Source organism: Chamaea fasciata, unplaced genomic scaffold, assembly GCF_029207755.1.
Source record: "Chamaea fasciata isolate MVZ Bird 193981 ecotype frontalis unplaced genomic scaffold, bChaFas1.0.hap1 SCAF_6, whole genome shotgun sequence".
Taxonomy (NCBI): domain Eukaryota; kingdom Metazoa; phylum Chordata; class Aves; order Passeriformes; family Sylviidae; genus Chamaea; species Chamaea fasciata.
In genome coordinates this window covers 46329978-46342800 of record NW_027094091.1, presented here as the reverse complement: position 1 = coordinate 46342800, position 12823 = coordinate 46329978, and the positions used below count along the sequence as shown (strand labels likewise).

Here is a 12823-nt window from a genome sequence, read left to right as displayed (position 1 = left end):
GCAGAGGAATACAACAAAGCTTCCCAATATGTTTCCTGATGGAGTGCGAGGGTCTGGTGTGCTTCGGTAGTTTACTGAACATGAAAACCTGTGTTTGTGGGCATGGAGGTGATACCCAACAAATGACAGAATAGGAATATATTAAGCTTTGTTAATTGCTCTATTGCTGTAAACAAAACTCTCACGTGAACTGACTACAAGAGCGTCTTCCGTTGCTTTGTTGTTCGTTTCTGTGGTGCCTGAATGTGTTTATTTCACTGAAACCAGGAGCAGTGATAGTCCCGTTCCCCCCCAAAAAGGGCAATGCTCAGCAACAGAGGAGCCAGGTGTTCTGGTAAGGCAGGCATTAATGGCTATTTTAATATTTTTATATAGAAAACCTGTTTCAATTACAAGAAGAAGAACGACGCGGAGGAGGGTGCCAGCACCTGTAACCAAAGGCTGTGGGTTGGGCACGGCGGAGCGGCAGCAGCTCCGGGCCGGGCAGCGGCGTATCGCCGCCGCCGGGGATCGCCCGAGCCGCGGGACGGAGGGAGCGGCACAGCCCGGCCCGGCCCCTCCGGCGGCGGGCGGGAAGGGGCCGAGGGAAGGCGCGCACACCGCCCCGGCCGCCGGCGGAGCCGCCCTCCCTGTGCTCGGGTGCGCCCACGCCCAGCGCTGCAGCGGCGCTGCCCGGCCCGAGGCTCAGAGCGCGGGGCCCGGACCCCGCAGGGGCAGGAGGAGGCGGAGGTGCTGGACCATGCTGGCCGGGCTGGGGCGGGCGCTGCGCAGCGGCGGGCGGCAGCTGCCGGTGCTGCTGGGCAGGCGGGATGGCTGCCCGCCGCCCTCGGCGCCTCAGGTAAGACCGGGAGTGGGCGAGGATCCCCGCGGGACGGCGGCGGGACGGGGCGGAATTGCCCCTCGCGGCTGCTGGCGCCTCGCCCGCCTCTGCCCCGGGGTGCGGCGGGGGCGCGGGGGGACGGAGCTTGGGGTGACTGTCACCCCGGCTGGGCTGGGGCGCCGCAGGCTGCGGGCTCCGCCGCTCCCCGCGCTTGCCTCGGGCGGCTGCGGGCGGGGCGGGTGACTCACGGGCGGCAGCGCCGGCCGGGCCGGGGGCTCTGCCCGGGTGACTCACGGGCTGCTCTGTAAACAGCCGGGAGTAAAACGCGAGTGCAAAAAAAAAAGTTTCGCTTACGGGCTGTCGTGGTGCTGCTGCTGCCCTGTATGTGAAGTGCTAAAGTCCACCTGCCTGTGAGCTTCTCCAGGATTTCAGAAGTCCCAGAGATTCTGTGATAAGGAACAATAAAGGCAGACATGAACACACAATGAATTTAAAGATTTGCTGCCTCGTCGGAAAGTGTGATATTAAGGGCCCTGAGCGACTCCTAAATTGCTGGGAGAGGAGGCAGTTTAATACTTTTTTAAATGTTCTTAATAATAGAGATATGCCACGTGTATGCTTGGAAGTATTGTTGTGGCAAAACCCTGTCCCTGTGTCCGGGCCCCTCCCATATAGCAAGGAAGTTGCTGGGGTGAGTGGTGACATCCCAGAAGGAAGTAAGTCCAGGGCGATCTGGCACTTGCTACTGAGCAGCTTCCACCGCCCATGTCTCAAATCCTGCGGCAGTAGGCGGAGTTGAATTGTACGAAACGAACCTTCTACTTTTTCCCAATATATTTTTCTCAAACTATTCAAAAAGCCTATTACAAAATTCCATTGCATTAATTTGCCCCACATCCCCTAATGCAAATAGCCCTTCTTTGCTTTCTCTGCCTGTATACGAGGATATCTAAGTGGGAAATTTAAGATAAATATTGACTTAGCCTCCTTAATCTTCTGAGGTTTTGGTGGGGCATGCTGAAAGCACCTTGCACCTCGCTGGGAGGGTTTACACTGTCATTCAGCGCACAGTGACACAACCTATTCAGTTTGCCACCTCTAACTTCTCCAGGGTACTGCTTTGCAGACAAGCTTCGTGCTTTTCTGAGGCTCTAAATCGAGACTGAAAGCTGATAAAGCTTTAAGAAGAGACACCAAAAATGAGAGGAGAAGGAGGAGGTGGAGGAGGAAAAGCTCTTACTTTGGCAGCACTGTCATAATAAGCAAGAGGAAAAAAATGATCGTGTCTTTTACTTTGTGGGATGGAACGACAGTCACATGCATTGGGAATTAAATTCTTGCACCAAATAGGTGAAGCTGAGAGATGTTGAAATGTTGAGGGAAAATCTAATTGGGAAAAGTGTTTAATACAAGATTGGGTTTATTTAAGAAGTGGACATTTTTGGAATAAATTACTATACAATACTTTTATGTTCTCTGTAGCTTGTTTCATGCTGTGTTTAGTGATGCGAATCAGTCTGCCCATGTGCCTTTTGAGGCCTTGACTGGAGTTTCCACTCCTAAAGCTGGAGGTGGTACTTCAGTGGCCACACAAGGCTGTAGGATGTGCATTTGGCCATCACCTGAGTAACTGCAAGTTACTCAGGTGTTGATGGGCACAGTGTGTATGTGTGCTGTATTTTTGACTAATAAATACTCAGCTCTGGGGATAAATGAGGTATTATTGCTAATTTGCTGTATTTTTGTCGGGATTACAGCAGGGACTGCTGTCCAAAAGATCTGTATCCTTAATCATTAGCTTCTCAGCTCAACTTTTAATCTAGAACTACAGCTCTTCTCATAGCTGTCATTAGCTGCTTTGCCTTTCAGAGTGATGCTTATACAAATTCTGCATTTTGTAAAATTGAGATTTGTGTTAGGTGGGTCTTTCTGTATTTAAAGTGTTTCGTTCTTAGACAGACTCTAGCTGCCTGGGATGTCCTGGGATTGTGGCTTTGACAGGAATGTGTTAGAAATCCAGGCGACAGGCTATTTGCAAAAGAGAAAAGGGCTTAGCAGCTTAGGCAGTTTTGCAAACTAATTGAAGCGTATTATATTGTTTTCTTTGGACAGGCATTCTTATTACACATAATTTTGTTCTCCAAAGGCTGCAGTTCATTTTGCTAGAGTCTCAGATTTGTAATTCTGAAGTTATTTTGCATGTGGTAAAATCTAAAGGTTGCCAGCCCTTTTGCTTCCTCTTGACTCATGTTTTAACTCCTGCAGCTCAAAATGAAAAAATGCCCTGCTTGCACTGCTCTCTTCATGAGGAACGTCTCCCCTCACCATATGTCAGTGGAGAGTGCATTTGTTAACACAGAATCAAAGCTTTGAATTGCTGGAGGTTTGAGTTTTGTGTTTTTTTAATTCATAAGCCTTCTAAGCCAAGAAACATTGAAAGGACTGGATTTTTTTTTTCAGATGATCCTAGTTAGTTTCTCTATAGTGCTGAATCCTACTGGTCTAAAATTGTGTTTCTTTTTACAGCCATTCATGTAAGTGAGATTTCTAGTTTAGTCTGTACTGTGGAGATCTCTACCAGCATGCCTACATCGCTTAGGATAGGTGGCAACCATGGAAAATGAAGAAGTCTGCGTTACATGGTTTTTCTTAGCTTAAAACTGGGTTTCTTTGCAGTCACACAGCCCTGTGTCTTGCTAAAACTGTTTCTATCCTGTGTGAAGGTGCTGGAATAGTGACAATAGTGACAAGCTCTGCAAAAGGCAGGGCTTGCTTTGAACAAGTATTAGTGAGGGAAGTAAAATAGGAAAACTTGAGTTGTTTTCAAAATGTAAGTTTATTTAGCATCATTAATTCAGAATGCATTCCATTTCTATGTGCAAAATTCTCATAAAACTGTGCTTCTGGAATATATTGGCAAGGGGAAAGATCATGTGTAAACTGGCAAGAGCACATTGCAAAGGCTTCTGTGAAAAACATTATGGATTAATTTTCTTCCTTGATTGGGATATTGCATATGCTTGTTGCTGAGGGGAATTTTCTTCCTAGCTGCAAACTGCAGCCAGTAGGAGAGTCATTGGGTTTATCTGCGGAAAGCAGAGTAGTGAGGGTTTTATTTTGGGGCTTTTTTTTTGTCAGTTTCCAATGTCATCCTTATCTGTCAAAAATATTTCTTTCAGTGCTTTCAGCTGATAGGTTGTTGACTACCCAGTTCCTCCGACTGGCTTGAAATTTTCTCTTGTCCTTCCTGTTAGTTTTTATAATAATTCTTACTCTCAAATTACCATAATTCTCCTAGCATTACACCTATCCATTTTATCCTTCAGTTTTATACAGTCTTATAAGCAAGGATCTAAATGTGTCTTTGTAGCCACAGGATAACTCCATGGAGGTTTTTAATTTTGCCTCTTCTGCATATGATGTACTGCCAAAATTTCTAAGATATTCTGACAAATAGGCAACTACAGTGAAGCAGATTATCATTGAGTGTCTTATACAGCCAAGTATTTCACATAAATGTGGTTTAAGTGCCTGCTTTTTATTTTCAGCTCACTCAAGTCCTTTGGAAATTGATGTCTAATTGGAGCCAAGAACTGGGTGTAATTTATGGCCACTGGGCGTGTTTTCCCTTGTCTTTCCTTCCCTTTGAAAACTTTGCGCAACACAAGTTAACTTGTTGATCCAAATCTTCTTCTGTAAACAGAAACCTCCTGCTTATACTGGCATATATTGACAAAAACATGTAAACTGCTGAACTGTTTGTTTGTGGAAGTACTGTTCACTCTTTCAAATACTAATTTCTAAATGCCTTAGAAAAACCTATTTAGATGATCTCTGGTGCTTCTGCTGCAAACACTTTTCCTGTCTTGGCAAATTCATTTTTTTGACTTTGCTGCTCTGTCTGTGCCAGAGTAACAGGGTGGCATTGGGAATGGCTGCTAGTCATTTGCTGTTGTCTCTTCTCATCTGGCAGCTGGGAGATGGCTCTGTTTCCCTGATAAACACACTTTTGGGGAGAGATGTGATATACAGCACACACATTCATCTCTCTTTGTACTTCTGCAGATATTCTGTTTTTCCGTCTTCTCTCTCCAGGACAGATGCTGTAGTAACTTAGTAGGCTGTGAGATAGTCTTGTATGTGCACATACAATTACCTGCAAGATACTCATTCCCTTAGAGGTTTGGGAAATTTCTAATAACCAGTCTCACTCAGGGTTTGAAACTTGCATCAACAGTGAGACTTCAAATTCTTGGTGTTGTTTTCCAGTGGGGCAATTGACAGAAAAGCAGCTGATTGAGATGTGTAGATCAAATCAGCTTTTCTTGCTTGGTGTGATGCTTTTTGCCTACTCTGAGTGTCAGCAGATGCATGTCTTTGGTGATTGTGTGAATATGGCAGTTCCTAAGGAAACGAAATGAAAACCAGCTCCTGCAAGGCTGGGAAGAGTGTGGTCATTCTCTTCAGCATCACAAGCCAAAGGAAGTTGGAGCTTTGTGTGCTAAGTCAAGGCTGTGTGGTACTTCAGGAAATGTAAAGAAAACTGAAATGCTGGTCTAACATTATTGTCCATAGCAAAATCTGTGTAATTTTTAAACAGATTTCTTGAAGAGCTTTCTCATATGTGATATGGGAGTAATAGACTGTGCTTCCCAAAATTTGGGAAGTACATTACTCCAAATATATTCAACAGGTTTATTGTAAAGGAGAATAAAAATTTATATAACTTCCTGTTCATGATGACTTTTTTATAGATATAATTTAGAATGGGGATAGAAATAGTCAGGGTGATACCTGTACTGGCTGCACCATGATTAATAAAGTAGATGACAGAAAACGATGCTGTGATTTCATTTGCAGTGGATGCTGTGATCATACCAACAATGCTGTAAATTTTTTGTTGCACAGGAGATGCAGCTAAGTCTGGCACTGTTCCTTTTAGCACTCTTAATAAGTGTGCTAAAAGACTTCACTCACAGTCTTTATTCCTGCAAAAAACAAAACAAAAAACCCCTAAACCTCTAGAGGATGTCTGAGAGAATTGCTTTGCAAGTGTCTTAGATGCTCTGAAGATTTACCAGAAATCACTAAACTACTGAGCACTTAAGGCTGTCGACAAACCTTGTTTTAAGGATACGAGTCTCCTCTGATTTTTTTTTTCTTTTTACGTTTTGATGTTTGAAAGCTTGTAGGGCAAAAATGTAGACCTTATCCTAGAATTTATAATATCGTAATTTCAGAAGGGATAGGAGACGAGGGAAAGGGAAATGGAGATGTTTGTTTTATTGGGTTTTGGTTTATGGGTTGTTTTTTTTTTTTTGTACTGAGAGTTTTCCCTCCTGAAGTCCCTCTTACACAATGAGATTTTTGGCATCAGAGAGGAATCAAACAGCAAACCTGTTCTCAGCATCTAGTTAAGTAGCAATATTTTCATTTCCCCCTTCCCACTGAGGCAGAATGATCTGAAGAAAAATTAAGGGAGTAGCTGTGCTTGAGTTGGGCTTGCTTTCTTTAGGATCATCTTCACCCTGAAGACATTTGTAGAAAACAGTACCAAAGGTAATTTCTCATGGGGTGGCTCATGGTGGGGAAGTTCCTATAGCCTTATGAGAAGGCAGTAAACTCTTCTGAGCCTAAAGGTGTTTCATGATCACTTCTGTGCCTTTTTATAGTATGATGTAAACTAAGTGTCTGTTATCAGCAGCTCTTGCTCTGGGTTGGTTTCTTATCTCTTTTGCTCTTTTCCAGAAAGATGAAAGGGAGAGGCAGGTTCTCTGTGTTTCTGTCTTGTTCTCTGTCTTGATGTCAAGATACTGAGTAATAACCTGGTCATTAGGTTTGCATAGGAAAGAGGTGGCTTTTTATAAGGTCACTTCTGCCATTCATACGACTACTTGGTTGTTTCTGTATCCCAGAGGAGATCTGAGGAGTCCAGCAAAAAATTAAAGTTAACTGTTTGTTGTGTGAACTTGCATAGGGAGGCTGGGAGGAGGACAATTTTCACGCCTGCAAGTTACTTGTTGTGACATTTTCCATTCTCAGCTCATGCCTGAGTCCTGGGTCACTAGAAATACCTGCCATCCAGGTGTTGGCAAAGCATGGATCTATACTCTGAAGATCAGGTCCATTGCTAAGGAAATAAGTCCCTCATGTTAGAATGACTCTGTGGCACAGCAGCTGAGGAAGAGAAGTTGAAATGAACATTGTTTGGCTTCCTGCCTACTAAGGATGATAGCTTTTGTCCACGAACTAATTCTCCTTGTACAAGTGAGGCTGGGCGTAAGCAGGCAGCACTGTCAGCTGTCAGCAGTCAGGGCATGGATAAACAAAAGGCTTTGTGCTTGTGTGATGAGGACTGGCAAGCACAACCTCCCCTTAGTGATCAGGAAATACTCAGGACTCCTTCAAATCGAAATGGAAGAAAGATGTTTACTATATAAATGTGACATTTATACCTTTAAAAGGTTGAATTTATCATCATGAGCACAGGCAGTGCATCTTCAAAGGGACAGAAAAATTGAGTACATTATACAAAGGCAAGATATAATTTACTTTTTTCCTTCAGATTTTGTATAACTTTGAAAACAGTTTTGATGCAGTTGTTTTCACATTTACTATCTGGTTTACTTCAGTCCTCACGTTCCTGTCAGATAGAGAGAAATCAACTGTCTTCTTTTAAGAAATATTTTGTTTATCTGCAAAGTAGGCAGCGACTTCAGCTTCCCAGCATCTCGCCATTGTTACCTAAAACTGAAGTAAAGAGACTACAAATTGATTTAGAGATCACAAAAGCGTTCTTAAGTGTACCGCATGTTTGCCAGAGTGGAGGAAAAATTACATTACTTTTCTTCCTGGCAAGTCAAACTCCATATATCATGAGGATAACACTTTGGCCAGAGTGCTGTGATGAGCAACGGATCACAGAATGTTAAAGGTTGGAAGGTACCACAGGGGATCATCTGGTCCAACCTCCTTGCTCAAGAAAGGACAACCTTGAACACGTGGCAGAGAATAGCATTCGGATGGTTCTTGAATATCTCCTGTGAGGGAGACTCCACAGACTCTCTGGGCAACCTATTGCAGTCTTCTACTGCAAAATGAGTTTTGTTTGTACAGCAGTCACTGGTTGTACTTGAAGTGCTTATGCCATGCTGTTCACAGAACAACATTCCCATGGGTTCGTTTGAGGTTTCTTTTTTCTGGGGCCTAGCCTGACCTTCTCTGCACCTTCTCATGCAAACTGTTCATTATTTATACTCTGTACTTGCTGTTTGAACCAGCTGCTCTCTGCCTGTGACAGCGCAGCTGCGAGCATTTTCCATTGTGCTATCTGTGCTAGGAAGTCCTTTGTAAAACACCTTAATGCGTTTGCTACAAACAGAAGCATAAAGGTGCCAGGCCCCTCAGGCGCAGCAGCATTCACGCTTCTAGGGGCCTTTGTGGCCCCAGCTGCTCCTCAGCCAGCCCCTCTAGGCTGGAGCCCTCAAGGGACACGTGGTCACGACAGGGTTCCTGATCCAGGGGGCAAACCCAGCACAAGCGTGGGTCTGTAGCCGCGGCCCCTGTGAAGGATGCACTGTCGGGGACGGAGGGAGGGTGGCTGTGGCAGTGGGATAATCTCCAGGCTGAGCTAGGTAGAGCTTGGGAACTGAGGTGATGATTCGTCTGGGAGTGGGGCACTGGTTTTGGCTAGCCTGAGGTATGTGGTTTTAACAGGTTAATTGCAGTAAAGATGGGCTGAACTGTCTAAAAGTGTTTTGAGAAGGTGGCAAACCCGGTGCATAACCACAAAGTAGCTCAGGTTTGTTTTCTACAGATACTGTCTCTGCCCTTCTCTCGATAAGGAAATAAGCTTAAAGAACTATTTGCAATGGAAAAATATAAGCCAAATAGAAGCTATAGATCTGTAACAAAAGAAATCCTGTGTGAGAAGTTGAAGTTAGTGGTCTTGCTGACCTGAATGCAGGACACAAGGCTGATGATACTGAGTCAAATGTTGGAAGTCAAGGATCTTGATCGGTGGCTCAGGTAAATACTTGACACTTTTAACATTGATAAAACAGTTGGAACTTAAAAGCAGTTGCTTTTCACAGCTGTATTGTAGCAGCTGTGGATCTGATCTGCATAGCTGATATGTTTTAGGTAGAAGGGATATTTGTGAAATGGCAAGGTGGGGAGTTTATCTTTGCTTCTCAGTGGATACATTTCAGTTTACTGGCCCCTCTCCTCCCTCTCAGTCCAGCTTTTCAGAATTTTAAAATTCCAGATAAAACTACCAGGAAGTTGCCAGTTCCTTAAAAGACAGAACCAGTTTTTGAAGTTTATGCTGAGAGCAGAACATCCCCCAGCTCTGTGAATATTTTTCCAGAGCAATACACATGCTAGTATTTTTAACTAAAGGCAGGAAGTCTCTTGAATTTGGGAAGGGAGGGAATGCAGACACAGCAAATAGTGATCTTGTACAATCACTTTTATTCTGCAGCCAGAGGGTGAGTATGTCTTTCCTGCCTTCCCATTTTCATTTGTCTGCTGGATGGCCACAGCTGTGTGGAAACTGAATCAAGTCCTTGGAGCTCTTTTGTGAGGAGCTTTTGTGCTCACTTATCAAATACAGTGTAGGGTTGAATCACGGCATCTCTGTTAGATGGGACTTTGCTTTTAGTTTAGGCATTCTCTTTTAATCTTACAAGCTGCTGGCAGTATGCTGGATTCCTGCTAGTGCTTTCCCAAAACCTGCTTTCAAATGGGTCCTGAACTATTGAGGCATCAGGTTATGTGTGTTTCTGGCACACATTTTGGCACTTTGCCTGTTGGTTTTGAAATGGTTTTTAAAGCCATAATGTGTTTACTGCAGGGCCTAAGCCTTCCTAAAGGTGCCCCGCAAAGAGGCAGTGTGGGTTGAAAATGGGGAGGTTCCTGGGGATTTTGCTCTTGGCTGACTTGGGAAATGACCTGCTGTAGGATGAGTTGAAACTCATTTAGACGAAGATAATTATAATAAAAATCTGGAGACAAGATTCCTGCCAGAATGTGTTCCCAGGAATTGGTACCACAGCAGTATCTTTTGCAGTCAGTTCTGACTGGTACACTTTCTCAGGTGGCTGCAGTGGATTTCAGTCAAAAGAGGTTTTTTGTGAGGCAAGTAACACTATTATTTTTTTTGCAGGGCTGGGGCTGGTCCAAATTGAATGTGCACAGGGACTGAAATTTTCTGTACTGAATTGTCTACCTTTTTTTTCCATTTTAATCTGGGTGTGAAATCATTCTTCAGTATTCTTTATTATGGTGGTTTTCAGTAACATTTATCTGATGCCATGGAGTTTGATAGGCTAAAGGATATGAAAATATAATTCATATTTACATCTGTGTGTTTCAATCAGAAGCCAAAGGTGTGTGCTCAGTGTTGTAGACTTTCTGGTAAAATAAAATCAGGCATACTTAGAAGATTGCAGGTTGAAGGCTGACATTTCAGGCTTGGTCTTGTAGTGCCCTGTGGCTTTAAGCACATTGGAAATATGACTGAGCTGGAGTAATTTTAAAGAGATGTCAAATAATCCAGGCTCTAAAACTAAGTTACATTTATTAAACCATGCATGCTCCTTGGAGTACTGACCCCAAGCTGTTCTTCATGGGAGTGGAATTGTAAAGTGAATATATTTTGCTGTAGATCAGACCGTGATACGACTTTAATCTGTGCAAACCCAAACAGTGGTGCCATTCTTCAGCATTTCATAATGCTGCACAATTAGTAGCTTGTTTCCTTGTGAGTTCCTGGGTACTTCTCCTTCTGGAATAGCCATGTTAACTTTCCTCATGAACAAGGATGCAACAATTTTTGGGGATTCCACTGAGGCAGATGAAAACTGTGATCTCACTGGCTTTCTAATGCAAATACAGCTTTGGGTTGTTGGGAAGTAAGACCTTGTAACTGGGCACTCTACTACTAACAATTACAGCTCAGGTTGTCTCACTTGACATTAAGTATCAATAGTTAATACTTTTCTTGACATGTGATAAAAAAGATTTTGTGGAACTTAAGAATACTCATAACTAATAAAAGAAGTAACTGCGTAAAGGTAAATAATAAGGTAGAAGCTATCAAAAGCTATTAACAGGTTTAAAAAATGCCAATGTAGGGTATTCATATGCTGCTAAAAACTTTGAATGTCTTATATAAATATAACATTTAGAATTCAAACCCCTAGATACTGCTTTTGACCTTTGTGGTACCTCTGATTCTAGATTTTGGGTGAGTAATTCCACAGCTCAAGAACATGAACTCTAAGAAAATTACACAACACCTTGTGGCAGCAGTCAGACCAGCAAGACCCACTAGAAGGAACCAGGAGCCATGTGCTGGTTCATAGGTCAGTGCATGCTGCTGTGGCACAAGTTAATCCTATCTGCAGGTGTGAAGTAGAATAATATTGTATTTCCATGGCACAAATTTGAAATACTCCATATGCACAAGCAATGCAAAGTTCTGCGAGTGGCATAAAAAACAGTCAGCCAGTAGCTATTCCTCGGCCTGGAGCCCACAGGGGATCCACCTTATCTGCTGCTTTTGTATTTTATCTGCAGCCAGACTCAAAGCTGGGATGGCAAGTCACACATTCTATTAAATCAGTTGGCTGCTGATATCATAGGGCCTCCCTTGCTGCTGTAGACATTAGAGTTTGTGTCATATAAATTAAAAAACGCTCGGCCAGTTTATCACACTTAGTGTTGCTGACCACAGAAATAGCCCAGCCCAATGCAGCTGGCCCTCAGTGTGCCTCCAGCTCCTGTTCCAGGTGCCTCAATGCTCTTTCAACCCTGAGCAGCTCAAAGCCTTGCTTTGAGTGAGGGTCCCACCCCTGCAGTGCTGCTTTCTCAGCCTGTGTTGGGGTCACAATGTGGTTTTTGGTGTTCTCAAGGGTTCCACTTCAGGGGGGAGCTGCAGTTGGAGGAACTTCTCTTTTGTTCCCTGCTTTCATGCTCTCTCCCTGTCTGTCCTCGACGGATGGAAGCAGAAAAATCCAGTGTGTCTGACTTCAGGGAAAAATGTTTGAAGCCCAACAGACATTTCTCTTCAGAGAGAGAGAAATGTCGAACAACACCTATTCCAAGGCAGTGGTGAAAGCACAGAATTAATGAACTCTTGTGTTTAGCCAGACTATCAATATTAGCTGAGCAGTTCACCTACATTTTTGCTGGTTGGTTGTAGCATTCTCTGTCTACTGTAACATGCACTCTGTTGTATTTATAACCCCTGATCAGTAACTATTCAGACTATCCCTTCTTGTTTAAGTTATTGTTTGATAGTGTTACTTATTACCTTTGTTTAAATTTCTAAATTTAAACACTAAATTTAAATTCAGTGTTTGTATGTTGCCTCAGAGCCTGCAGCTGCAGCACGTAGATGTTGCAGTAGGATTTAAACTGAGTTTCACTCATCATTTCGGAGAGTGAAAGAAAATAAACACAAGGGGGAAACAGCCTATAGAGACTCATCAGTCTCAGGTGCAGAAAGAGCTTTTTTATTATGTTTATTTATCCATATCAAATCCTCACTCTTGGAACTGGAACACTGAGAACCCATATCCCAATGAAATCTTGTGGTATCAAAGTTACAGTATTTTACCTTGTACTTTCTTCCATGATGACATGTTGCAAAGAGTCTCTATTCCTTACTTTTTGTTGATCAGGATTTTTTTCTAATTTTGTAGGCTTTCAATAAGCCATCCAGACACTATTTTGCACTCTGGGAAAATGCTCCTGTTAAAGGCCTTTAGAACTCTGTTGCTGTAGCTTCTGCAGACTGCATTCCTCTCAAGAAGTTTTATAATTTGAGAAAGATTTACATGGTTCCTTCTACTGTGTGACTGTGAGGAACTCAGGTCAGCTCCCACTGTCTTTCTTTCTGACAACAAAACAACATGACGGTCTGAGAGCCTGGCTGATCCCATTTTTCCCATTTTGCTAAGAAGGAGGTGAGCTGAAATTGTCCTGGGTATCTGCTTT

General features: G+C 43.3%; 1 protein-coding gene across 1 annotated transcript in view; it reads left to right on the top strand.

The window, feature by feature from the left end:
• The first annotated feature begins 567 nt into the window (after positions 1 to 567).
• The window catches only part of MCUB (mitochondrial calcium uniporter dominant negative subunit beta), a 46778-nt gene continuing 34522 nt past the window's right edge, over positions 568 to 12823 (top strand). The window contains exon 1 of the mRNA XM_066186240.1: positions 568 to 838. Within this exon, the coding sequence (XP_066042337.1) occupies positions 740 to 838 (99 nt within the window). The 5' untranslated portion in view covers positions 568 to 739. The remainder of the gene's footprint in view (positions 839 to 12823) is intronic.